At 44.7% G+C, this 27,790-nt stretch overlaps 3 protein-coding genes and 1 non-coding gene across 4 annotated transcripts; all 4 read left to right on the top strand.

Moving 5' to 3' along the window:
- The first annotated feature begins 11,930 nt into the window (after positions 1 to 11,930).
- LOC124699416 (NAC domain-containing protein 23-like) lies at positions 11,931 to 13,430 on the top strand. The gene has a single exon (XM_047231724.1). It carries the CDS (start codon positions 12,153 to 12,155, stop codon positions 13,245 to 13,247), a length of 1,095 nt encoding a protein of 364 aa, XP_047087680.1. The 5' UTR covers positions 11,931 to 12,152; the 3' UTR covers positions 13,248 to 13,430.
- Positions 13,431 to 14,486: 1,056 nt separating this feature from the next.
- TRNAV-AAC lies at positions 14,487 to 14,560 on the top strand. The gene has a single exon. It is a non-coding gene; the product is annotated as a tRNA-Val (tRNA).
- Positions 14,561 to 20,985: 6,425 nt separating this feature from the next.
- LOC124699415 (dirigent protein 21-like) lies at positions 20,986 to 21,636 on the top strand. Its single transcript, XM_047231723.1, has one exon. It carries the CDS (start codon positions 20,986 to 20,988, stop codon positions 21,541 to 21,543), a length of 558 nt encoding a protein of 185 aa, XP_047087679.1. The 3' UTR covers positions 21,544 to 21,636.
- A 2,883-nt stretch (positions 21,637 to 24,519) lies between these two features.
- On the top strand, positions 24,520 to 25,131 carry LOC124699414 (dirigent protein 21-like). Its single transcript, XM_047231722.1, has one exon. It carries the CDS (start codon positions 24,562 to 24,564, stop codon positions 25,105 to 25,107), a length of 546 nt encoding a protein of 181 aa, XP_047087678.1. The 5' UTR covers positions 24,520 to 24,561; the 3' UTR covers positions 25,108 to 25,131.
- The last annotated feature ends 2,659 nt before the right edge of the window (positions 25,132 to 27,790 follow it).

Raw genomic sequence — 27,790 nt, 5'->3', positions numbered from 1 at the left:
TTCTATTGAAAGATTTTGAAGGTGAATATGACTGGTGAATGACTTGGTGAATTTTACAAAACTGATGGTTGGGTTCGGATGCGATACCATTCCAATTTGAAAGTACCCCCACAATACCCAATATGGGTAAGGGCTTAACTAGAAATTTATGTGCTTTAGTATGGGTTCCCTCTAAACAAGCGTCATCGGGGTTAGGCCGAGGGCTGCCTCTACAACAAACAAAACGATGCGATATGACGTGGAATGAGGTGAATGTCCGGCCCAAGCCCCGTGCGGTTCCCGGGTTGATCTGCGGTTTTCACCGGGAGGCCAAGCTCATGGGGAGAGGTGCCTATACTAGAGTATGTAAGTGAAAGGTTATGGTTGGTAGTCCGCATACGGAGTATGGTAAATCAGGGCCAGTTAACCCTGACGGATTATTGCAAATATTGTGGCACAAGTGTACGACCTCTGCAGAGTGTAGAACTATTCGAATAGCCGCGTCCACGGTTATGGACGGTTGGAAAGGCCATACTGTTCCGTCATCAGACCATTTTCAAAAATATGACATATGACTTGGGACCTGAATTTGAAAGGTGAATGGTGACTTTGAATTGAATCACAACAGAGTTGTGGGAATGACACTAATGTTCCCACTTGAGTTAGTTTAGCAAATGAAGAGTCTTTTCTAAATGTTTATGAAATAAACTTGGCTTTATGCAAATAAACCTAGAGCTTAGTATCCCCTTACTATAATTGATGGTGCTTACACTAGTATTAGTTTGCGAGTACTTTAAAGTACTCATGGCTTTGTCCCCGGCTATTCAAATGGCCGGACTATGAAGGTGAACAGCAGTACGAGGAAGATGGACAGCGGGACGTCTACGACAACTAGGACCGCTCCCGACGTCAAGCGTTGGCCTCGTGGATTAGATAGCCACTACTACTTCGCTTCCGCTATTTGTGATGTTCGTTGATCGATAGATCAACTATTATTGTAATACTTGGATCATGTGATCTACCTTTGTAAGACGATTATGTGTTGTAATAAATGATGACTCTATGATATTCAACTATTATGTCTCGCAACAACAATATTCCTGGGATTGCGATGTACGGCATAATAGGCATCTGGACTTAAAAATCCGGGTGTTGACATATCACTAATCCTCAAAATGTTATATTGCCATGTGCTAGTCCTAGTAATTCATCCACTCATAATATTGCTAAATCTTGTGATGAATTATATTCCTTGCCTTGTTGCTCTAACAATGAAGGTTCTACTTCCTCTAGTACTTGTGTTGTTGCTAACCATGTAGAGGAAATCAAAGAGCTCAAGGCCCAAGTCTCTTCTTTGAAGAACGACTTGGTAAAGGGTCATGAAGGGAAATGCAAACTTGACAAGATGTTAAGTGTGCAACAATCCCCCAATGACAAGAGTGGACTTGGATTCAACTCCAACAACAAGAAAAAGTCCAAGAACAACAAGACTAAGAAGGGCCAATTACAAGTCAAAGACCCGGCCAAGATTGTTTGCTTCAAGTGCAAAATTGAAGGGCATCATGTTAGATCTTGCCCTTTGAAGAAGAAGCAAAAGGGAAGCGGCCTCAAGCTCAAACTCATATTCAACCTCAAGTTGAAGAAATGCCACTTCCCAAGAAGAATCAAGCCAATGCTCCCATTGTGGAGAAATCTAGTGAGAAGAAGGAGAAGAAAAGAACTTGCTACATATGCCGTGAGAAGGGCCACATCTCCTCTTTTTGCACTATTGGTACCTCATCCAACTCTATCTCCATTGATGATGTTTATTCTCTTCGTAAGGATGAGGGTGGCAATGTGTTTGCCAAATATGTTGGTGCTCAAAGTGGTGTCAAGAAAAGAACCATTTGGGTTGCCAAGCCTATTGTGACTAACCTCTTAGGACCCAACTTAGTTGGGGACCAACATTCCAAAACTTGATCAATAGGTGCTTGTTGGAGGGCATTGGAGACTAGGATACATCATGAAGAATTAAGGGATCTTCATCATTTATATCATCTCAAGCCAAGTCTTGGTTATCTTGCTTCTATCATATATTCAATGTTCCTCCTTGCGGTAACATGTGCTCAACTCATTTATATTGAAAGTGACTCGCCCCTTTGCATGTGTTAGTTTTTGTTCCTAACATGTGTTTGTATATGTTGTGATTCCTATTTGCTTTTCTTGAGAAATCAAGCCTATGCATGTTGGGTTGCACACCATGTATTTGTGTTTGTGTTGGAGCCACTTTGCATCTTGTTGTATCTTATATGGCTCTTATGAGCGATTAATGGACTATCCCATTTTGGGGGAGTGATATTTCTTTGGGAATTTCATGATCCTAACAATGTGTGTACATGAGGAATATCACTTAGAATTGATATTGCAAGATTATCTAGTCTCTATGTGGTATGTCATCTTCATGAGAAATTCAAATTCTAATGTCCATTAATATCTCTAGTTGGATCTTATTTGCCTCTTGTGAAAATAAATTCCTTATCATATTATGGGGGAGTAATAAGCTTTGTGCATATTACAAGCCTAGAAAATGTGAACATTTGAGGTTGTGTCACATAGAATTGATATCGTAAATTATCTCTCTCATGTGTGGCATGTTTGCTCAAACAAGCTCCAATTTGCTTAAATAGCTTCATTGCTAATATCTTTGTGGATCTTATTTGTGAAAGTTTTTCTTGGCATGGTTTTTCACAACGTGTCCCTCAATACATTTTTGGAAAACCATGTGCTTCAAGTCATACTATTAATTGCTTTGCATGTTGGTATGAATACTATTAATTGCTTTGCATGTTGGTATGAATACTATTAATTGCTTTGCATGTTAGTATGAATACTATTAATTGCTTTGCATGTTGGTATGAATACTATTAATTGCTTTGCATGTTGGTATGACTAATTGAAGCTATCAAGAAACTCTCCTTGCATGATGGTTAACTCTTATCTTTTACCATATGCTTTATTCGTTGTAAATATGATCTTATGTATACTTACAAACTACCACCGGAAATATTTCCTAATACCTCTTGTCCTAGGACAAGTGGTAATAAATTATTGGGTAGAAATTTATTGATCATATTTACATTGGCTCTTGTGTTTAAATTGTCTTATTTATTGCCATGAATGTGTTGTGCTTTGACTCCCATGTGTCTTCCTTGCATCTTATGGATCTAATTTGTCTATTCAAACTTTCTTAGCATTTTAGTAGATATAGGTAGCGTGATGATCCTAGTTTTGTGCATTTAGTATTCATATGCAAAATCCTAGATAATGCACTAATCTTGGGGGAGCTCTCCTATTTTTGTTAGAATGCTTAACATCTCTTGATCATTATCAAAAGTTTGGTTTTGGGAGACATAAACTTTCTTTTTGGTACTTTGTGCCATCATAAAAAGTTTCGAGGGTTTGGTTTATTCGTTGGAACCTTGCTCTCTTGGGAGTTGGTTATCTCATTCCTTTGTGCTTAGGCTTAATTAGCTTCTGATAATGAGATAAGTCTTTGGAGTCAATCTTGTGTTGATTTGATTCTTTGATATAATTTGGGCAACCATTCTCTCTTGATTTATTTGGTGTTTTGTCCAAATTGTATCTTCCTTTGGTTCTTGAAAGTATTGTGCATGCATATTTAATATATGTATATCTTATGGCATGTGTTACTTTCTTTGATCCAATATATAGGGTAAACTCCATCAAATTCGAATTTGGCTAAGATGTGCATGAAATTCATTTTCATATCTATATGCACATAGAATTGTGGAGTTTGTCCTATATGTTGTAGTGTGTCTAACTACTTCGGACCCAATTAGTTTGGGGACCATTTTGTACTTACCTTTGTGTTAGGTACAATGGATATGCATTGGATGGTTGTCTCACCCTTGGGGAGAAGTGGTGACTCAATGGTAACTTGAGGCAAGCTAGGATGGTCAACGAACACATATCTACTACATCCTCACGAATGCTATCTCGGTAACAAGTATCTTCTCATGCATATTGTTCTTGCATCCAACCATGTGGTTGCATCTTGGCATGAATCTCTTGATTTGCAAATGTTGTGCTTCTTGCTAAAGTCTTAATGAAACCTCTTTATTGTGAATGTGAGTAATTTGAGATGAGTGCATTTGTTGGGAGGTATATTAAATCATGCTCATGATTCATCCATCCCAACTATGTCTATATAGCAATTTTATTGCATATCTTTTCCTCAAACCTCACACATGTGCAATATCGATGAAAGTGCAAATTGAGTTATTTCTTTTGGTATCTTCTTTTGTGATACTTGTTTCCTTTCTCAATGCATCCCAACTATCTTCTATCCCTTTTTGATATTTGTGATGTATTTTAGATGTTTGTGGTTGAAGTTCATGAATGTACCATAAGATAAAATTGTGCCTTTGGCCATGCTATTAAGCAAAAATTCTTATTGGTATATTGCATGACTTCGTCTTGGATATCATGCTATATTTGTTGCATATCTATTTTGTGTGTGCATGTTTCTTTGTGGATAAATATCTTTGTGATATTGCCCACTTAGAGAAACTTATACACATAAGAGATGATACGTCTCCTTTTGATATCTTATTTATTTATTGCATGTTGATTGGTCATGCTAAGCAATATAATTCATTGAAGACTATGATGATATTTTTTTATCCTTGTAATAGTCTTATAATATGCTTTATCATGCCTTTCACATATCCTCTTGGTTGAGCCTTTTTATTATGGTGCCTCTTACTTGTTGCTCAACTATTTGTTTGTTGCAAGTGTTAAGCTTATTCTTCTATCTATGATCTACTGCAAATGTTTGTGTTTTAAATAGTAATGAGGGAGTGAGGATTCCATGTTATGCATATTGTATTCAAATGCAACATTTTAATTTATGCATGTACCTTGGGGAGCTTCCTCATTTTATTTAAGGCACTATTTTGTGGTGATCATTAAAATTTGATTCACTTGGTATCTTTTGTTTTGAATGATATTATGGGAGTAATGATTCCATGTTTTGTGCACTTTATACTCCAATGCAATTTGTCTAGTTTTGTGCACAAACCTTGGGGAGCTTCCTCATATTATTTATAGCAATCTTCTTGATCTTATAATAATATCTATCTTTCTTTTGGTATCTTCTTTGTGGTTCATTTGGTTGCTTGCTTCATTTGTTGAAGCTTCTTGTCTTTGTTATCTTTGTGCAATCTTTGATCCTATCTAGTGTGATTCCTTCCGAATATTCGTCATTGGATACGTGCATTTGATTCCACTCAAATTATGAGAAATGCACACGCTATGAAGGAACTCTCACTATTTTAGCCTTCTAAAATTTTCACCCATTTCGGCAATTGGTGCCAATGGGGGAGAAGTTTGGAGGGTTTAAGGGAATTTGGCTATGTCCTTGCTTTGTGCTTAAGCATGTGCCTTTATTGCATTGCATCTTGTTGCTTTGCATAGTTGAATATTTAGAGGAAACTCCACTAGGCTTTGAATGCCAATATATGCAATGAAATTCAAGATCATTCACACATGCATATATTATGGGGGAGTTTGCTCTATATGTTCAACTTGTTTGTTACTTAAATTCCTTATATAAACCCTCTCAAAGAGATTGTCATCAATTACCAAAATGGGGGAGATTGAAATTGCATGGAGCCCCCATGTGTGGTTTTGGTAATTAATGACAATCCCTATGGACTAATGTTTGCATTGAGTTATATTTGTAGGAGTTGTCCATAGGCAATTCTTGAACCATATGTTGGCTTCAAGGTTGCAATAAGAAGAATTTGATGGAGGATATCAAGTGTCAAGTATGTCTTGAAGATGAAGATGAAGTGAGCCCTCAAGTTACTTCAAGACATCAACATGATGAAGAATGAAGAAATGATGTGCAAGTTCAAGATGAGCCATATCTAAGAGATCATTTGCTTGAAGCTTGCCATCCATATGGTGATCATGGATATGTGAAGATGTGCCGAAGAAGAAGCTCTCCCATGGTGGATTATGGGGGAGCAATCCACAAGACTTCGTCAAGCAAGCACAATCAAGAAAGGTGTTCCATCTTGTTGCGGTCAAGATCGTCATCATCAAGCTCAAGTGGAATACTCAAGGTTAAGGTTTTATCTTGATAGGGTTTCTTTCTCACCGGTCTCATGGTGTAGTTGGAGACCGGTTTATAGTTTAGTTGCCGTACTATCAAGAGGGCTCTCGAGTGAGTAACTCGATCGTATCCTTCGGAGAGCTCAAACCTTTGCATCCTTGCATCATCTTTCTTGGTTGTTATTTCGATCTTATCCATATGGTGTTTTAGAGCTTGTGCTTATTCTCATGACAAGCTCTAGTTCATCGAAAACGGATTCCGCATGAATCACTTGTTGCGTTTTCGATATTGGAGTTTTTCTCGGTTTCTCGTATTGAGAGGTTTCACTCGAAAATACATAGAAAAACCTACCCCACTTGTTCTTAAGCTTTTCACTCTTTGTGCGGTAGCTCTTGTCATCTTCTTTACAACAAAATTGGTTTCACCTAAATCCGAGTTTCCTAACTCAAGTTGTTGCATTTTCCATATTGGAGGTTTTACCGGTTTGCTGTTTATAGATAGGTAAAACCTTTATCCATTTGTTTCTATCCTACTTTGCTGGACTATGATTGTTCCCTGCATTATCTTGTAGAGCTTGTTACTAGCTTCGAAACGAGCCCAAGATCATCAAAATCGGAGTCCGGATGCAAAAGTTCTTGAGGTTTTCGTATCGGGTGTTTGGGTAAAAACAGGGGGGCCGGAACTGCCGCCGGGAACACCCCGGCACTGCCGCCGGGCCGGCACTGCCGGTGGAAAAAGGCCAGCACTGCCGGCCACCCCGGCACTGCCGGTGGAACAAGGCCGGCTTTGGCCCCAACGGGCAGAAATCTGAGACCCCTTTTTAAGGCTTTCTTCCTCCTCTTTCTCCCCACTTCTTCTTCCTCCTTTGGCTCTCCACCATTACTGACCTTGAGAGCTTTCCACATCCCTCTACTCCTCCAATGATTCTTGAATCCATTTGAGGGAAAAGGAGGAGGAGATCTAGATCTACATTTCTACCAATCAAATCCATCTCTTTGTGAGTGGAACTCTCTAGATCTTGATCTTGGTGTTCTTTGTGAATTCCTTTGTTCTTCCTCTCTTATTCCCCCAATAGCTTTTGTAGCTTTGTTGGAATTTGAGAGAGAAGGACTTGAGCATCTTTGTGGTGTTCTTGCCATTGCATTTGGTGCATCGGTTTGAGTTCTCCACGGTGATTCGTGGAGGTGAAAGCAAGAAAGTTGTTACTCTTGGGTTCTTGGAACCCTAGACGGATTCTAGGCCTTTGTGGCGATTTGTTGGGAGCCTCCAATTAAGTTGTGGATGTGTGCCCCAATCTTTGTGTAAGGCCCGGTTTCCGCCTCGAAGGAAATCCCTTAGTGGAACCGTGACCTAGGCCTTTGTGGCGAGGGTCACCGGAGATTTAGGTGAGGCGCCTTCGTGGCGTTCGGTGTGTGGTGTGAGTACCGCATCTTGGGGTGAGGCCTTTGTGGCGTTGGTGTGCATCGAGCAACCACACCTCAAGGTGAGCCTCTTGTGGCGTTCGGGAGCACTAAGCAACCGCACCTCTCCACCGGAGATTAGCACTCGCAAGAGTGTGAACTCCGGGATAAATCATCGTCTCCCGCGTGCCTCGGTTATCTCTATACCCGAGCTCTTTACTTATGCACTTTACCTTGTGATAGCCATCGTGCTTGAAGTTATATATATCTTGCTATCACATACTTGCTTGTATTGCTTAGCATAAGTTGTTGGTACACATAGGTGAACCATTGCTTAGAATAAGTTGTTGGTGCACATAGGTGAACAATAGTATATAGGCTTTGGGCTTGACAAAGTAAACGCTAGTTTTATTCCGCATTTGTTAAGCCCATCTCGTAAAAGTTTTAAATCGCCTATTCACCCCCCTCTAGGCGACATCCGTGTCCTTTCACCATGTTCTACGGCGGCGGCTTTGTTGGCGACGTCAGCGCCGGGACATGGTCGCATGATCAGTGGCCATTGACGCGGGATGGGGTGGACATCGATGGTGCACGACTGTTCTCTACCCATCCCATGCAGGCAACAACTGTCTGCATCGACGACTCTGAGGAGGCGCCAACAGAGCATGTCCTCACCACAGATGATGGTACCAAGAAGAAGGAGGAGAGCCACGGGACCTGCAGCTTCAACGACGACGAGGACAGGTGTTTGTGCGACGCGTGGCTGGCGACGAGCCATGACTGCATTAATGGCGCCTAGCAAAAGGGCAAGGTGTACTGGGACAATGTGGTGCAGGAGTATCATGAGAGAAAGTGTCACGCGCCCTACGAGATGAAAAACCCTCGCATGGAAGAGTCCATCAGAAAAAGATGGAACTACATCAAACAAGAGACAAGCAAGTTCTCCTCCGCCGTCGAACATGTTGTGAACAACCCCATGAGCGGCGTTGGCGTGATTTCAGTAGTAAACAAACAATCATCATCATTCTATTCTATGTACATCATTTGCAAACCATGGTCCGGGCTTTAACCAATTGTAGATATCCCAAGCCTTGGAGAGGTTCAAGACAACATATAAGAAGGGCTTCCATATGGTCCATTCCGCCGAAGGACGCGCAAAAGTGGAAGACAAGCTTTGCGGCCTACGATGAAGCTGTCAAGAATGGGACAACAACGGTTGTCGTCGATGGCGAAAACGACGATCATGGGCAGAAAGCCCTCCCACCTCCTCCCCGGGGCCATAAGGCTACCAAGACCGATCTAGCCCGGGAGGCAGCATCACTTGCGTTCACACAGACCTTGTAGAAGATGATGGCCGAGAATTAAGCCACCATGAAGAAAAGGGACGAGAAGAAGCGTCTGGAAAAAGAGCCCGCAACTGCCATCTACCTCAACCTTATCAAAGAGGTTCAAAGGATGGACATCGAGGCCAAAAAAGGCAGACGCCGAGGCCAAATTGCGTGACGCCGAGGCCAAGACCCGTGCCGAGGACACAAGGATCATGCTGACCGACTTGAGCAACATGGATGACGACCCTAGGACCTGGCTAATGAAGAAGCGCGCAGAAATCCGCGTGCGAGACCCCTGATCTACGCCGCCAATGTCAAGCACCATGGCCTCCTTTTGGACTAGATTTGCTGTTCTGGCCATGTTGTGCCCCTTTTGGACTCCATTTTACGTAGTACCATGTGCTGAACTTATTTGAGACCCCAGCCAATATTATGGCTATAATTTCGTGTAATTTGATTGTTTAACCTGTTTTCTGAACCAAAAATGACCCGCGCCCAAAATTCGTTGGGCTGCTGGAGCCACTCCGACGCAAACAAACACATACCATTTTCGTGTCCAGGGGCTGACGTAAATGGACATGCGTGGACATTTTTGACGTAAGTGCCTCGGTCCGGTAGAGATGCCCTTATCCCATCTCGAGGTGCATTTACCCAGTTTTAATGAGAATAATGTTGGCAAAGTCAAGTATCTTTTTTAGCCCAAATACTATAGTTGAAGTCCGAGAAGAGATGTGAAACATTCTAGACATAAATACAGATGCCCTATCTGACAAATACTTGGACTTACCTGCCCTTGTGGGGGCGGATCGCAGCGACTGCTTCATGCATTTTGTAGAGAGAGTCCTACAAAGATTAAAAGGTTGGATGGAGAAGCTACTATCCATTGGTGGTAAGGAAATCCTGTTGAAAGCAGTAATTCAATCCATACCAGTTTACGCAATATCGGTATTCCTTCTACCGAAAAATATTTGCAAAAAGATTACTGATTTAGTTGCTCAGTTTTGGTGGGGTAATAATGATCAAGGTAAAAAAATGCATTGGTACTCTTGGTGGAAACTTTGTTTTCCGAAGAATGAGGGAGGAATGGAATTTCGAGACCTACACTCTTTTAATCTTGCAATGCTAGCAAAACAGGTATGGAGATTAATTGATTGTCCAAATTCTCTTTGTGCCCAAGTTCTAAGAGCAAAATATTACCCCTCGGGAGACATTCTAAAGGCGGGTCCCAAGGCTGGCCTAGTGGAAGGGATTCAAACCTTCAAACGAGGGTATATTTGGAGTGTTGGAAGTGGAGATCCGATTCAGATTTGGAAGGACCCATGGATTCCATCAAGCCCGGATAGGAGCATTATCACACCACGAAATGGTTGTATTCTATCCAGAGTTTCGGACCTGGTGGATCCGACCACTGGTACATGGGATATAGACCTTGTCCAATCAAACTTTCATCCGATTGATGTACACATAATCCTTCAAATTCCCCTTAATAATAATGGTTCGAGGATTTTATCTCCTCGCATTTCACAAGGACGGGATTTTTCTCAGTAAGATCGGCATATCATGTTGAATGGAAGCATCAATTTAATGGGGTAACCTGTCGATCACTAATATCAGGTACATCTCTAAATAACCCGACATGGAAAATTCTGTGGAGGCTTGATGATTCTGCATAAGTAAAAATTTATATATGGAGAGTGTTGCACGGGGTCCTACCTCTGAAAGCTATCTTGCTAAGCAGACATATTGGTACAAGTGATATATGCTCGGTGTGTAATGTTGAAAGAGAAGATGTACTACATTTTTGATTCAAGTGCACAGCCGCAACAGCCATTTGGAATGTTCTTGGGTTGGGAACTATGATTGCCAACTACATTACTGATGGCCGTTCGGGATCGCAAGTCTTGGCGGAAATACTGAAAACTCCGGTAAGACCCCTCCCAGGCTATGACTCGATCATGATACCTAATATTGTTGTGGTGGCTGCTTGGTATATTTGGTGGATCCGAAGAAAATTATCGCACGGGGAAAAAGTACCGCTGATATCACAATGCATAAACTCTATAAAAGGGATTACTGCTAATTCCGCAAAGGTAAAGTCATGCTCGTTGGAGACTAAGGAGACATGGCAAAGACCAAGATCGTCTATAATTAAACTGAATGTCGATGCGGCATACAGTTTGGAAACCGGTAAAGGTGCATCGAGAGCAGTTTTGAGAAACTACAAAGGGGATTTCATCGCGGCAGCGTCGACGTTTATACCGCATGTGGCTTCAGCCAATATGGCGGAGGCAACGGCGATGTTGCATGGGCTCTCTTTGGCAAATCGTCTTGGGGACACTCATATTGAGGCAGAATCTGACTCCCTTGAAGTGATCAACTTATGTTCTGAAACGAACCAAATCTGGAGCAATGCAGTGGCAATATATGCAGACATTCTGGTACAAGCTGGAGGAATCGGGAAAGTAGATTTTATGCATTGTAAGAGAGATGCAAACAAAGTAGCTCATGAAATAGCTAGGAACTGCCTCTCTAGTTCCACTAGTTGTAGTTGGGTTACTGAACCCCCTAGTTTCATTCTGCAAACTCTCCTTAACGATGTAATTATTGTTTGATTTTGGCAGCAAGTTTCAGACGCACTCTTTTTCTTACCAGCGTATCTAAGGGGGCTGGAAGGTTTTTAATGAGGCGGCTTGCTAGCTTAATATATTATGTTTTTAACTCAAAAAGAAATGTAGTGGCTGAATTTCAAAAGAAAATTATCAAGAGCAGAGGGGCACCAGTTCGGCGATGAAGCTTCTACTGTTTTCCCCACCTCTTCTGTTCGTCCCCTCCAATCCCTAGGATCTAAAATCCAAATCTTCTACAGTACATAAAGGGAATAGGAGGATGATTTCGGCCGTCGAATTGCACGCTCTGAATCCGACTGGACCTCTGCTAGATCCTTCCATCCACGGATCCGAGCACCCCACGGACGCGGCTCTATTGGACGAGAAAGGACGAATCCTAGTCGAGCTCAGCTAGATCAGCAACGCGGCGGCGCCCTTGGCCTCGGCCTCCCCCTCGTTGCCTATATTAGCAATGCGAATCCACGCCGGAACCCAAGGCAACCCTTCCGCCCATCGATCCGGGCAAGAAACCAAGAAACCAGACGCGCCGCAGAGCAGGGGATCCTCTCCTTTCCATCCATAGACCCGAGCAAGAAACCAAGACGCACAGCAGAGCAGAGCAAGAACAGGGGATCCTCTCCTTTCCATCCATCGATCCGAGCAAGAAACCAAGACGCACAGCAGAGCAGGGCAAGAAGAGTGGATCCTCTCCTTCCCATCCATGGAAGCCTCCAAGTTCGGGTTCGGCCGGAGCATGCCGCCGGCATTCAAGTTCGACCCCACTGACGCCGACATCGTCGCCTACTACCTCCTCCCCCGCGCGCTCGACCTCCCCAACCCTTACGCGCGCGCCATCATCGAGGACGATCCCCGCAGCGCCCCGCCGTGGGAGATCCTGCAGATGTACGGCGACGTCGACCACGTCTTCTTCTTCGGCCCGGCCACGGACCCGTCCCGCAACGCCGGCCGCAGGAGCCGCACCGTCAAGGGCGGCGTGTGGCAGGGGCAGAAGGGGGTCGAGGAAACCGTCACCCTGGTCCGCCCCGGCGGCGGCGAGGTCAGCATCAGGTACAAGCGCTACGATCTCTCCTTCTACCTCACCAACGGCAGGAGCAGCACCGGCTACGTCATGCACGAGTACGAGATCCTCTCGCCGCCGCTCCCCGCCACCGTGCTCACCCGCATCAAGGTCACCGGGAAGCTCAAGAAGCAGCGGGCCGCCGCCGCCGAACAACAAGTCCCAGACCCTGCGCAGCCGGGCCCGAGCTACAAGTTCGATGACGCCTATGGCGGTGGCATCGTCCATGACGGCGGCTACTACACTACTCCTCTCCAGTATGAGCTCCCTTTGGTCCAGTACGACGATTACTGCATCTCGATCCCAGACCAGCCGGGCGCGAGCTACAACTACGATGCCGCCGCGATGGACGGCGAGGGATGCGCCGAGGCGCAAGCCAGTACTTCCTATGCCGGCGGGATGGTGGAGAATGCCGGCTCCTACTTTGATCCTTCCGGCGACGTCCCTGAGTGTGGCGCCGACTACAGCAACTACTACGCCGAGTACCAGCAGTGGCAATGTCAGCAGGACCGGAGCAACCAATGCCAGGCCGGAGATGCCGCCGTGGTGTCCGGCGGCGGCGAGCAACAAGCCGGTGGCAACAGCGATAACGGTAGTGTCGTCGGAACCGAGACGAGTGTCTCAACATCTTCGCTATGCGACGGGGCGGTGGACTTGTACGACGCCAGCTTCTACAACATGTTGGTCTGCGACGACGACGGCTTCAAGTGCAAGCAGGCTGATGAACCACATTACTGATGCAATTTCTTGTATTGATGATCCACATTACTCATTCTGTTGCAGAAATATTCTTTTTCAATAGAAAGAACAAAAAAGTTGCTTTTTTCTGCGGACAGATTGTATGGAACTAATCAAGGTCTCATTGCGTAGCTGAGCGATTTTTTCTGAATTATACATTGCTGAGTGAGATTTCCTGAATTATATGGCATTTGCAAGCCCCATTTTGTGATATGCACCAGAGGCACTAGTCACTTGCTTTGAGGAGATGGCTTGATGAATCTAAGCAAAATCAGTACAATTCTCCTAGAGAATCCTTGGCTGGGATTGTTCTAGGTCCAGATCCTGTTGTTCTTATGTGGAAGTGGAAGTCGTCAAAATCAAAAGCGTTTTCTGTCAAATTTAAGTATAAATCTGTTGCTGGGATTGATAGCTTTGGAAAGCAAAATACCTCACAAAATAATGATTTTTGTTGTGGCTCATTTGACATTTAAAGCCATAGCTACAGAAATCAGAATGGAAAATAAGAACAGAATTGGAGACTGCTAGACTTGTTTTCTGAACCTCTGATGAAACAGTTATTAACCATTTATTCTTTTCGAAAAATCTATTCCTTGCTTGTGGTGCGTCAGGTTAGCTCCTGTTTGGGTGCTCTAAATTAACCCGCTGTTGTTTTTGGTGTTTAGCTGAGATCATCCCAGCTAGGCTTAATCTGCACGTGAAGAAATGTTTCATCAAGAATCCTCTGTCTTGTCCTGCAGTATTGGGCATGTCTTCAGGCAGGGTAGGACAGGGTAGTCTTGATATGCAAAGAGGCGCTGAATTGCTTCAGCAAGGGGTACCAAGAGTTTGCGAGAGGGCCTGGTTGTCGGGTGCCTGAATGAAAATTGAAGCACGAGATGGGGATAAAATGGAGAGGAAGACTGACGCTGAAACACCAATGACAATGTAAGCAGGGGAATGGCTTGACAAGCTTATTCATTTCGTGTTCGTTTTTTGGGAGCCTGGAGATTCTCGCATGTATCACAATGTTTTGTCAGTATCAAGTGAAATTGGGGATCGCTGCCCCTTTGACCGAAACAAAAGAAAGCGTCAGGCTTTGCATGTGTTCATTCTGCAGGATCTTTGCCGTCGTGCGAGTACAAATAAACCTCTTTAAGTTAAACCGGAACTCGATCCTTGCGACTTCCTGACTATAGTGTAGGTGTAGAAAAAGTAAACCTGTTTTAACATGTGTTTGAGCCGAAACAAATCAACCAAGGTTTCGTGGTGTAGTTGGTTATCACGTCAGTCTAACACACTGAAGGTCTCCGGTTCAAACCCGGGCGAAGCCATTATTTTTTCCTGATTTATTTTTGAAATGTTCCGAAAATAAAAAGCAGCAAATTATGCAAAATTCATTTATACCGCTCATCGAATCCGACACACTCCACTCTTTAGGCATGTATCGGTTTCTGATTAGACTGAAGCAGAAGTAACTATGTGATAGCTTAGAATCCTGTGTTCTTGCAATTGTATCGTCTATTCCAAGGAGCGAAGAAACTGTGTTTTCAGCAGACCCTCTTTAAAAAAAAAATTGAAACGCTTTTATTTCTTTGGGTTAGGACTGAATTTGGATAAGTGAGAACCCCAATGCCGTTGTCACTTTCAGATGTTATGACTGCGCCAATTATGAATTAATCTTTTGTGCTCACACTACACACACGCGTCTTTCAGTACCTCCATTCCAATAAATAGGCTTACATTATTTTTAAAAAGTCAAACCATCTAAAGTTTGACTAAACTTTTACAAAAAATATTAACATGCAAAATAAAAAATCAATACAATTAAATACATCTTGAAATATATTTCAATAAATAGGCTTATATTTGTTGATTGATAGAATTTTCTAAATGTTTGGTCAACCTTTTCTTAGATTGACTTTTCAATAAAATATAAACCTTATTCATTAGAATGGAGTTAGTAGTAAGTATTGAATTTAGATAGCAAGCTCGTGTGTCCTGCACATTTTGCTCAAACGAAAAAAAAACCTAGGGAAAAGTTCGATTTTTTAAGACACAATTCTTCTTAGGGCATGGAGCACAACAAGGTCAGCTTCTCTTTTTCAAAGAATATCTGCATGATATTTTTGTGATAATATTGTGTTCATCTGAAAAAGTATTTATTGGAGCGATTTTTTTAAATAATACACTAATTATTATTAAATCCAGAAATAATACTCGTTTTTCATCTTTTCCAGAAATAATACACCGTCGGGGTCTAGGAACCCGAAATGGAGAATCGGGGCAGAGGAGCCCGATTTTAAGAAATCGGGGTAGGCCAACCCGATTATACGTGGTACCGTGCGTCGATGAAAAATAAATAGAAGGGGAATATTAAGTCAGGGTAGTTAAACCCGATTTCTCTATTTCAGGTTAGTTGAACCCGATATCTTCAATTCGGGTTAGGTGAACCCGAGGTGTTTGACAGCTGAATTTTTTCCCGCCTTTTCCCGTTCACACCGCCGTGTTTCCCTCCCGCCCTTCCCGCCACCCTTCCCGCCACTCCTCCCCGCCATCCTTCCCGCCACTTCTTCCCGCCAATAGTATCCCGCCACTATTTCCCGCTATATTTTCCCGCCACGCTCTCGGATTTTTTCCTATAAAAGCAGGCATCGACACTCTTCGCTGCACAAGTGCTTCTATCTCTTTTTTTTTCTGTTTGCTCACCCTTAGCCATCATGAGTGTGTCGTGCTCTGACCAGGAGTTTAGGCCGGTGAAGGCGAAGGCTGAAAGTTTGCCCCCGGGTGTGACTGCGGAGCGGTGTTGGTGCGGCCGTATTGCTAAGGTTAAGCGGGTGGAGGATTTCTCCGACTGGTTCGGCATGAAATTTTTCATGTGTGCGAGCTATGAGCATGATCCACCCCGTAGTTCAGCTTCGTCGTCCACCAGGCCGCCGGTATGTTTCGACATAAATTAAATTTATGTAGGCATAAATTTATTTATGAATGTGATTTAATGTTACTGTTTGTGTTGTAGTCTCCCCCGCCCCTATGCAAATGGTTTCACTGGATAGACACGGATCAGTCGGATTGAGCGCGCCAGGAGGTTGAGGAGAAACACCGGCATGCATGGGAAAGGTTCTTTGAGGAGGAGCGTCAGGAAAAGGTTCGTGCTAATGAAAAAGCAGAGCGAGAGAGGCAGATACAGAAACTAAGTGCGGAACAAGCTCGTAATCGCGAGGTGAATCAGAAGAGGATGGATGATGAGGCTGCACATAGGTTTGCAGAGGAAGAGGTGCGCAGGGATGCTCATGAAGCGGAGAGGAAGAGACTAAGGGAAAGAGCCGCTGAGGCGCAAGCGGCAGAAGAACGCGGCGACAAGTCTGGAAAATGGTCACGGTGGACGCAGAGAAAGTAGTGTGATGTATCGTACTGGCTATGTTTCAGAATTTCAGTTATAGTTTATCGTTGTATCTTAAATTCCGTTGTAGTGATAAGCCGTATTTTAATTTCAGCTGCAATGTATCTTAATTTTAGTTTTAGTATTAATGTGAAATGAATTTGCCGCAAAAATGTATCTTTTACTATCGATTTTTTTTTAACTGCCTGAAGAACCATAACCAGCTAGCAGTGTTCTCGTTCTCAGCAGATGCAAATGCGAGAGGCACAATTTGATTGTTACCGTCCACTCCAATGGCTGTTAGAATCTGACCCCTGTACCTGCCAGTCAGAAAAGTTCCATCTACACACATCACCGGACGACAGTGCATGAAAGGCTCGATGCATATGCTGAATGCGAAAAACACCCTGCGCAGAACCCTGACATTAGGGAACTCTGGTATCACAAAATCTTGTATGTCCACATGGGTGCCCGGATTCCGGTCCTTCAATGTATGGAGGAGACGGACGACACCGTCAAAAGCATCATAGAAGGTCCCGAATCTGTTCTCCAGTGCCGTCTGTTTAGCCCTCCATGCCTTGCCATATGAAATTTCATACTTATATTGAAGGTGAACTCTTATCTGGATGGCTTAAACCCCCATTGATGTATTCTCTACAATCTCCTTGTAGAACAGGCGAGCAATCAGAGTGGATGTAAGGTTTCGGTGATCCTGCAGCATACTCTTAAGGACACAGGTGTGCGGCACGAAGTCACTCACAATCCATGTTGTGTCATACTTCGGACAAGTACCTGTGCACCCTTGATGGACATCTAGCATCGCCGCGGACCATCGTCAAGAATTTCGACTTGAAATAGTGGTTCTGAATACCCTTTGCGTGTTCATTGCCCACTGAGTGATTGCTTCCTGCAGATGTCTCTTGTCAGCATATCTAGCACCAATTGAGATGGTGTTCATGTTGTACTCCCAGGCAGAATCGTCCCGATCATCCACTATCATTGCCTCCGACAAATCATGGTTCCAAGAAGAGGGGATCAGATCCTCCTCATCATTGCCATCTGAATTATCGGATCCACCGGATTCATCTGAGTCAAGCTCATCTGGTCTTCTTCTTCATCCTCGCTTTGAAGCTCGACACTACTGTCATGACCACCAGCTGCATGGCTACTCTGCCTGGATTGGAAACTGCTGCCGCCAGCATCAGAACTTTGACTGCTCTGGCCTAGATGGAACTCACCCTCACCTTCCTGGGAATTCACCTCCTTCGCCTCGGGAAGCATTAAGGCGATAAGGTGAGTTCCCCTGCGCTCGCACGCTTCTAACCAGTGCACCCACTCAGAGGTCCGCTCAATCGGCTTCAACCGCCAGAAAATTTGGGTACTTGAACTGCTCCACAAAGCATGTGCACCAACAGTGTATGCTTCGGGATTAAGCCCAAAATTCACGGTCAACCACTCCTTCAACTGACTAACTGCCATGTTTTTAGGTTTGAAAAATGCAACTCCTCATACTGAAACTCGCTCAGATCAGCTCCCATCGGAGTTGTTCGGACCGTGCCGTTACCGAAGTAAACAACGAATTTTACTCTATCTGACATATCTTATCTGACATATCTGCTCACCTATACAAATTACAGACTCGTCAAAAAAATCTAGCACCTACACTCATAAATCAATAAAAATACCAACGACGACCAACTACATATCTGTAACTAATCCGGCAAGCTAACGAACACATCATGCATAATTATACCATCTAATATCACGGATTAGGGTTTACCCTTGAAGCATGCGAAACAGCTCCGTTAGCAGGCTAGCTCCTCCACCAAGCAGCAACACCACCACCACGCAGCAGCAGCAGCACCACCACCACCTCCACCAAAACGCTCCCAAATCTAACCCATCTATAGATCAGGTGATTCTACAACACTTGCTGGTGAAATAACAGCAAAATGTTGGAGAAATCGCAGCTAAATGGGAGAAAACAGAGGTGGAGCTGAGAGAAAACGAGAGTGAGAGGAGCTGCTGTGAGGAAGAACTGAGGAGGAAGAAAAGAGCGACGCGTCGGTCGATTTTATGTTGGGGAATATCGGGGTGGAGAAACCCGAAGTCTCCGTGTCGGGGTAGAGGACCCCGATTCCTCCCCCTCGGGATTCTGCGACCTGACAACTTTGTCGCTGGCAGGGCGACCGGCAGACAACCCTTTTCTCGGGATTCCTTCGCCCGAATAAAGCTACTCGGGTTCCTTGACCCCCACACGGTGTGGCAGGGATAGATTCCCCTCATTTCGGGGTCCTCTGACCCGATTTTCATATTTCGGGTTCTACCAAACCGACGGTGTATTATTCCTGTAAAAAGTTAAAAACGAATATTATTCCTGGATTTAATAATATAAAGTGTATTATTTAAAAAAATCGCTGGAAGAGCGATGAAGTATACTTTTCACCTCGAGATGTATCTAGATGGAGTGATAACCCCCTGAAGCGAATTAGGTCTAATTTATACACACACAAATGTGCAATACTAGGTAGATCACCCACCTTGGTTGTTTTTCAGTTGACGTGGCAAGAGGTTAGTCATTTTGATCAAACTGATGTTGAGGTGGGATATGGGATCCACACGTCAACCTCTTATGGTCGCTTACTATTTCTCTTCTTTTCTTCCTTGATCCTCAATCCGAGCTTCCCTAATTGCCCACACCGCTAGTTCTGGATGGTCTTTTCGAGCTCAGCATCAACTAGATGGAGTGACTAGCCGGGTGGGTCAAGAGTGTTGTTCTTGCCATTGCCTCCCCATTCACTGGAAATCTCCGACGACATCATCACACGATCTACTATCTTCTTCGCATTACATGGTTTCCTCGGCTTCTCCGACCGCCGCTATGGATTTTCTTGTGTGGATGCTCTGCCACCTAAAGCTACACCTGTCATCGCAAAGCCCCGTGATGTACGGCTCGTGTTGTTGGATCTCCCCTGCCGTCGTTAGTGGCTTGCCATAGGTTAGAGTTCCTGTTGCACCCGTTGTGCCAAAGAGCCATCATGTCATGGTTGGGTACTTGGGTTCAAATGAACCGAATGAAATTGTGCTAATATAGGCTAAACTACTACTTAGCACCTTATATCACTTAGTTTCACCTTGTAGCTTCATATAGATGAACCCAATGCTTAATTTTTGTAGATTCGTCGCTAGAGCGAAGGCAACATTGCCGCTGAGGATGGTCATGGCTATGCACCTGACTAATGACTGGGAGAGATTGGAGAAGAGAGGGAGAGAGCAAGAAGATGACGATGAGGGTCTAGCATATGGACCCTACATCCCATCTCAGCTTATAGTTAGCTCAAAATCCCTTAACCCTTTGACACGTCGAAAACCACCTAGATCAGACCAAATTTCCGTTCGGGGTGTCGTCACTCCGCTAATAGTTCGAGGATGAAAAGTTATGATTTATCCTTAACAAATACTCCCTCCGTTCCTTTTTAATTGACTCGAATTTAGTACAAACTTGTACTAAATCCGAGTCAATTAAAAAAGAACGGAGGGAGTATTTGTTTGGCTATGGCTGGCATTTGTTTGAAAGGAATACGGTAGGGCCCTATAGTGATTTTTATTTTTAAATAATAAAAATCCAAATTCGCGTTTCTGAAACCTGGATAGCTGAGTTGTACATCCACTTCCCTAATCAAGTGAGCTAGGCTCTTCTATGGCTGGCATTTGGCCCATGGGCTTTTCTTGGCACGTTTGCTTGTTAGATAATTTGGCGGCCTCTCAAAATTTTACGACTTTCCAAAAAAAAAAACTCAGGAGTCGACTGTTCTTCTCTCAGCAAAGAAACCTACTCATCAGACCCCCACCAAACCTTGCACCTTGCTTGAATGATTTTAAACTACACGACCGCATCACAATCTCCTCATTCTTCACGGTGTCGCGTTGCGCTCGAGTCTCGTTTAATTAGTTAGCCAGTGACACCAATCTCTTTTCAGTCGTCCCCTTTTGTATGCAAAATCTTCTTGCATCCGACTGTCTAGGCAGAAACCACAATTAGACTACATTAGGAGCGTGCATGACTTCACCTAGACGAGCCCACTTGGTATGTCATCATTTGTGCACGCATCGCACTCAAAGAATCACAATTGTAAACCGAAAGAAAGAAAGATTGTCAAAAGTTGGTCACCATGCGCAGCAAATCGAGTGGACACGGAGCACCGAGAGACGACAGAGATCGGGTACTGCACCACCAACTCCTCCCACTGACTGCAGGCCACCGGCCAACTCCCCACCTCACATGTCGTCAAATACGCTGTACTAGCTTTGTAGCTCACTCCCTACTTTCCCCATTATCCAGAGCTCAACACCGAGCGCTAGCTAGATCTATCCACCATGGCCGGCGCCAAGGCATTGCTCCTCCTCCTCCTCTGCGCGGCAGCGACGACGCTGCTGACCCCACCTCCTGCGGCGGCGGCGGACGACGGGCTGACCAAGATCAAGCTGTACTGGCACGACGTGCTGGCGGGGAAGAGCCCGACGGCGATCCGGATCGCGCAGGCGGCGTCCAGCAACAGCTCCTCCACCTTCTTCGGCGCGGTGGTGGCCATTGACGACCCGCTCACCACCACCCCCGCCGTCACGGGCTCCGCCAAGTCCAAGGACGAGGTGGGCCGCGCGCAGGGCACCTACACCTTCGCCGACCAGACCACCTTCGGCCTCCTCATGAACATGAACTTCGTCTTCACCGCTGGCGACTACAAGGGCAGCAGCCTCTCCATCTACGGCCGGAACGAGGTGCTCTCCGCCGTCAGGGAGATGGGCATCGTCGGGGGCGCCGGCAAGTTCCGCATGGCGCGCGGGTACGTTGAGGCCCGTACCATGGACTCCGGCAACTCCGGCGAGACCGTCGTCGAGTACACCGTCTACGTCAAGACAGCCGCTTCGGCGTAGCTAGCGGAGATGGATTAGGTAGTAGTGTCCACTGATGTGTCCTGTCCATGTCCATGTATGCTGGGAAAAGGATTGTAGCTTTGCTTGGAATTATGGATTTTGTTGGCTTGTTGCGTTTGTTATCGTGTTCGATTTACGGATTTGGGTGCTTGCTGTGACTGTGATTTGAGGTTTTGCTGAGCTTTAACTTTATTTTGGGTACTTGCATCAAATTAACTACTCCCAAACCGTAGTTTCTACCAGACTCAGCAAGCCCACGTGTTGCCCTCCGAAGTTGGTCCAGGGATCAGGGCGTACAACCCAGGTCCTATAGGATTTGTTTCCCCCGTTTCCAGCCCTTTAATATAGCATTTAAATAAAAAATAATTGCGAAAGTTGTATCTAGCGTCTCTCATAGAGTCAAACGAACTGGACATCCCAAACAATATTTGGAGCTCGCGTAGACGTAATTAAACTTTGGGGCATGTGACTGAAAATGTTATGTGTCCGACGCATCTAAATTCTTTTGAGAGACTTAACTAGAGAGATACTCTTAAACTATCTATTTTTAAATATATAATTATCTTACAACAATGGTTTTGTTTAACACTTTTTTTTGCAAAAGAATACAAAACATGCAAAAAAAGACAAAACATTTAAGAGTAAACACTGATTGCTTCATGTAAAACGGATGTTATTGGCCCTATAGTGCACCTTATCTCTTTGCATGGATATTTATTTTCTACAAATTTAAATGTTATACGGTTTTTTGTGCATAAATCAGGAGCACCGATATGGCCCAATTGCTAGTGTTGCCTTCAACTAAGCTAAGCGGTGTTATAAAATGTGCAATAAATTAAACGTAGAAATGATGAAACTGTAAACAGTTTGTAAAACATGTGACCCTTGCAAAAGCTTGCATCATTTTCCTTCTTCTTAGTTGATGAAATCAAAATCAACCAACCAAAAAAATAAGGAGGTGTGTGAGTATTGTGTGAATAAGAATTGCATGACCACCTCTCTTACAATCCTTTTAACGTTGAAATAAAGGGACCATTATTTCCATTTCACTTTGTTTCAAACGATTCGTACTGCCATTAGGGTATTGCGTTGTTGCAGAGGCTGGGTGTAATTGTTATCTATCGATATTAATATATTCCCTTTATAAAAAAATCAATAGTTGTGGTTGGTTGCTTACTTCACTTGGTACCGAACCTCCTCCTTTCCCTCCCCCTCCCGGGCGGCGGTGGAAGATCCGCTCGCCCCGCCCTCGCCGCCGCCCGACCGCCTCCTCGGCTCGCCGGCTGCGCCGCTCGGCCTCGGCCCCGGCCTTGGTCGACCCTGGTTCCGGCAATGGCCCCGGATCCGGCCCCGACCGCCTCCCCTCAGCCGCCGCTGCTGCCAGCCTCGGCCTCGGCCCCGGCCTTGGTCGGCCCCAGCTCCGGCCATGGCCCCGGATCCGACCCCGACCTCGGCCCCGACTCCGGCCACGGTAACAACCCCGGCCCGGCCACGGTCCTGGCGGTGGTGGCGGCACCCCTGTGTCGAACGACGAGGGGGAGAAGAGGGTTTCCGCGACAGCGTTCCATGGGAGGTGATGAAGCGCCGGTGGAGGAAGCCGGGCGGCACGGCTACTTGGCCGGGGCCTGAGGCTCTTCGTCGGTAGCCATGGAGGATTTGGTGGAGCGGTGGCGGCCTCCACCCTCGATGACGGTTCGACGGTGGTACGCATGATCCGCGCCGCTGTCCTCTTCCCTGGTGATCCGGCAGGAGGGACTGACGGCGTGGGGGCTGCTGGTCTTGCTTTGTTTTTGGTGGCGGTCCTCGGGTTTCTCGCAAGAGAAGATGATGATCTTCCGGAGGTCAATTTTCCTTGATCTGGCTTGAGAGATGAGTTCCGGAAAGCTCCACCGGCGAATGTAACAGTGCATATTTTGCCTGGAGTTTGCTGGATCTGGTGGTATTCGTTCGCGCGCACCCATGTTTTTATTCCGATTGTCTGGTTTCGGAGGGAGCGGCGCGAAGCTTTATTCTGTGTTTACATCAGGTGACTTTTTGGTCCATGGTGAAGTCAGAAGAAGGAATATCATGAAGGCCGGATCGGTGAACTGGCTAAAGAATGTTCGAATCTCCGTGATGTTGAGGAATTTGCTTGGCGTTCCGGGCTCCACAGTAGAGGTATGCATGTGGGGATGACAATATATGTGAAGTTCAGAGTCTTACCTCTCAGGGTGAAACCCAATGTCTGGCTTTAACTGGTTGTGTCTAGTAGTGATCTTGTTGGAGTCATTGTTTTGAGAGTGGGACTAACTCCAGCGTGAAAACCTTAGACCTTTGGTTGAGAGACGACGGTGCTGGTACACTGTTCTCTTTTTGAAGGCATCGCTTTTGCAGAGTCTGTATTTCAGGTGTTGTCACAGTGGTGGTTTTATTGCTGTTGCTAGATCTAGAATGCTGTAGCGGGATCTTTATTACTTAGTTTTGTTTACTCTTTTTTAGCTGTGTGCATCCGTTCTGTCACTATGGTGGAACGTTGTTGCAGATGCTGAGTGTAATTGATATGTTTTAATATTAATGTATTCTTTTTAACGAAAAAAGATGACCACTACATGAGTGAGACTCATCCCAACCTCCTCATTCTTTGCGGTGTCGAGTCTCGTATAGTTCGTTAGCCAGTTCGTCCATTTCTTTCTTTTTTTACACAGACCTAACTTGCAAGCCGAGTATTTTCATCATTGTGCACGCATCGCACTCAACTGAGTCACAATTAATTTTAAATCTAAAAACAAGCTCCCAAAGCAAGAGAGAGCGTGTGAAAAGTTGGTCGCCACACCGTGCCTGCCTGTCCGACAATACAGGCAACCTGCTGCTCTACATGCGCACCGAATCGAGTGGACACCCAGCAAAAGAGAGATCGAGCACTACACCAACTAGCCGGTCACTCCCCACCTCAGAGCTCAGATACGCCACAGAGCTCACTCCCCTGTTTCGGCACTACCCAGAGCTCACACACCTAGCTTAGCTAACCAGATCCACACCATGGCCGCCAAGGCATCCCTCCTCCTCCTCCTGTTCGCAGCGGCGGCGATGCTGCCGGCCCCGGCTTCCGCGGCGGACGACGGCGTGACCAAGTTCAAGGTGTACTTCCACGACGTGCTGGCGGGGAAGAGCCCCACGGCGATCCGGATCGCGGAGGCGGCGGCCACCAAGGGCTCCTCCACCTTCTTCGGCGCGATGGTGGCCATCGACGACCCGCTCACCACCACCCCCGCCGCCACCGGCTCCGCCAAGTCCAAGGACGAGGTGGGCCGCGCGCAGGGCACCTACACCTTCGCCGACCAGGCCACCTTCGGCCTCCTCATGAACATGAACTTCGTCTTCACCGCCGGGGACTACAAGGGCAGCAGCCTCACCATCTACGGCCGGAACGAGGTGTTGTCGGCGGTCAGGGAGATGAGCATCGTCGGCGGGACCGGCAAGTTCCGGATGGCGCGCGGGTACGTCCAGGCCAGCACCGTCGACAACGGCGCCGGCGAGACCGTCGTCGAGTACACCGTCTACGTCAACCCCGCCGCTTCGGCGTAGCTTAGCACTAGGAGAGCCGGCTGCCAGTGCTGAATTAGGTACTCCGTAGTAGTGTCTGCCCAGTGATGAGCCCGGTCTTGCCTCATGCTGAAAACGATGGTAGAGTTTTGCTTGGAATAAATTGATTTTGTAGACTTGTTGCGTTTGTTTTCGGGATGAACGATTGTATTTACGGATTTCGGTGCTAAGATTTGTGATTTTGATAAGAGCCTCAACTCGATTTTGGGGTATAATTGCGTTAATTTTAGTACTCCTACTGTATCGCTGCGCAGCCCGTACAAAAAAAATGCTACTGTACTCCACTACCCCAGCTTGTTTGCGAAAATATTAGGCCGCGCTTTCTACTTAAGAGTATTTTTGCTCTTGGGTTTGGAAGCTAAACCTGAAATTCATTTGCTCCGTTATATCATCATATTCTAGCATGCCGAGTTATCCTTGCAAATCGACATGTTAACAACTTAAAATCAGCGGCTAATGCCAAATATGCAATAGTGGTGCCGAAGATGACAAACATCTATTTCATCCGCCCGTAAAAAATGTCTTCCATTTCAGAAATGCACATTTAAACATTGGAGGATATGCTCCTGCTACACAGGACAAACATTTTAAAATGTTTTAAAAAATCTAAACAAAAGTTTAAGCGTATATGTCCACATTATATGGGTGCACACTAAGTTTCACAATAAACATACATTTTTTGTGTCCTGTGTAAAAAATACAAATAAATGTCTCGTGAAAAGCTTTTTTTAAGCACAATTTTTTTTATTTTTCGCACACGACACACAAAATGTCGATTTTCTGTGAAACGACATTCTAAGCACATATGATGTCGAGATGTACACGTCAATTTTTTATGCGGAATTTTTAACATTTTCGACGGTCCTTATAAAACATTTCAAAAACCGGGAGCATATGCTCCCGGAAGGCAAAACGCCTCGTTCGATCCTTCGATTTGTATTAATTTGGATGCATGTAGCTGCTGTTGGAGCGAGGAGAGGAGATACATGACGGTCACAACCCACTAGCCTGTGTGAAATAAATTTTCGAGTATAGCTCCAACATATAGATATGTAGCGAGAAAATAAACACAGACACACGCACATGTGGCATAAGGATTTATGTGGAAAAACTAATCCGACATAAGGAAAACCTATGAGAAATCTGGGTACATAGTCTTCTCTAAAACATCAAAAGAGTATAATACACTTCACCTCCTTGTTCACTGGCAACAACAACAACCACAAGAGACAAAATACAACAAATACAGAGATATCAAAGTTTCCGCCCTTTCGGTAATAAGCAAACTGCTCTTAAACCACAGATTCAACTAACACCAAATTTGGTTGACGAGCAGCCATATGAGTTTCCAACATGCTGACCAAAAATCAGCTAAGCGGGAGACTATTTAAATGTACAAACAGTTCGTTTCACAAAACTACTCTGTGCTGAAACTTCACCATCCTGAACCAACAAACCACTCTTAAATCTTTAGCAACACAAATTCAATGAAAGATGCAAGGCTCTGAATATAAGCAACACAAATAATAACATAATCAAAGTTAAACTCTTTCTATATTCATTTGCTGGAAAAGCATTGGATTGGCCATTAAACTTTAGCTCTTGATTTAATGTTAAAGCTTACTTTGTAGAGAGATTTGGATCCCCTGAAATAATGAGTCACAATATGAAAATCATTATCTCTTTTAAACAAAATGAAGATGAACTACTAGTAGCCCGGGAAAGATTTAGAGGACTTGTTTATGAAACATAACATGCCCTTAGGGATTGGATGCTAATGCATATATTTATAGGGGTCTAACTAACACCTCTACTTTCATGAACATAACTGCCTCAAACACCTATGTGTTATTAGATGGCTTGCTTCTAGAATTCAAAATTATGGAAAGTTTGGAGAAAGCTAAAGTGCCCGAAGAAGTATTTGATGACAGATATGAAATCTTTAACCTACATAGTAGAGAAAAGAAAATAGAAGAAGTTAAAATGCTAAGTGAAACAAAAGATCCTCTAATTGACCTTGATAAATGTAGCTTGAATGAACTTGTCAATATCCTACAAAAGTTTTCTAATGACCCATCCATCAATGTTCATCAAGCAGGTTTTGGCTCCTACATAGCAAACTATGTAATCAAAGAAAATATAAAAAGATTTATAATGAAGCCATGATACCACCAAATCTTGGGATGCTTGTCTCCCCCAAAATATGAATCACTATTGGTAAAGGGTCCCATCATGCTATCTTAGAACTTGGATCTAGTGTCTCTGTGCTATCAAAAGAATTATATGATCTGCTAGAACTCAAAACTATGGAAAAATGTTCACAGATATTTTGCTTGCTAATGACTCAACCGCACATGATTTAGGAAAAGCAAATAGTATAATGGTTGAGTTACATAAGTTGTGGAGGGAACAGATTTAAGGTCACAACAAGTGATGCGGATCTATCTTGTGGACAATCCAACCTAGCCCGAGCGCTACATTCTTCGGCGTTTTAGGATGAGCATCAAGTTGTTCAAGCACATTTCAGAGGAGACGAAGAAGGATGAGGTTTTTGAGCAAACGAGGAATGTCGCGGGAGAACTTGGGCATAACCCTTACCAAAAAGGTAACCGTCGCCTTGAGTATGATGGCATGCGATATTCCTGGTGATCTTGTCGATGACCAC

Source organism: Lolium rigidum, chromosome 3 (genome assembly GCF_022539505.1).
Source record: "Lolium rigidum isolate FL_2022 chromosome 3, APGP_CSIRO_Lrig_0.1, whole genome shotgun sequence".
NCBI lineage: Eukaryota > Viridiplantae > Streptophyta > Magnoliopsida > Poales > Poaceae > Lolium > Lolium rigidum.
This window is presented reverse-complemented; position numbering and strand designations above follow the sequence as displayed.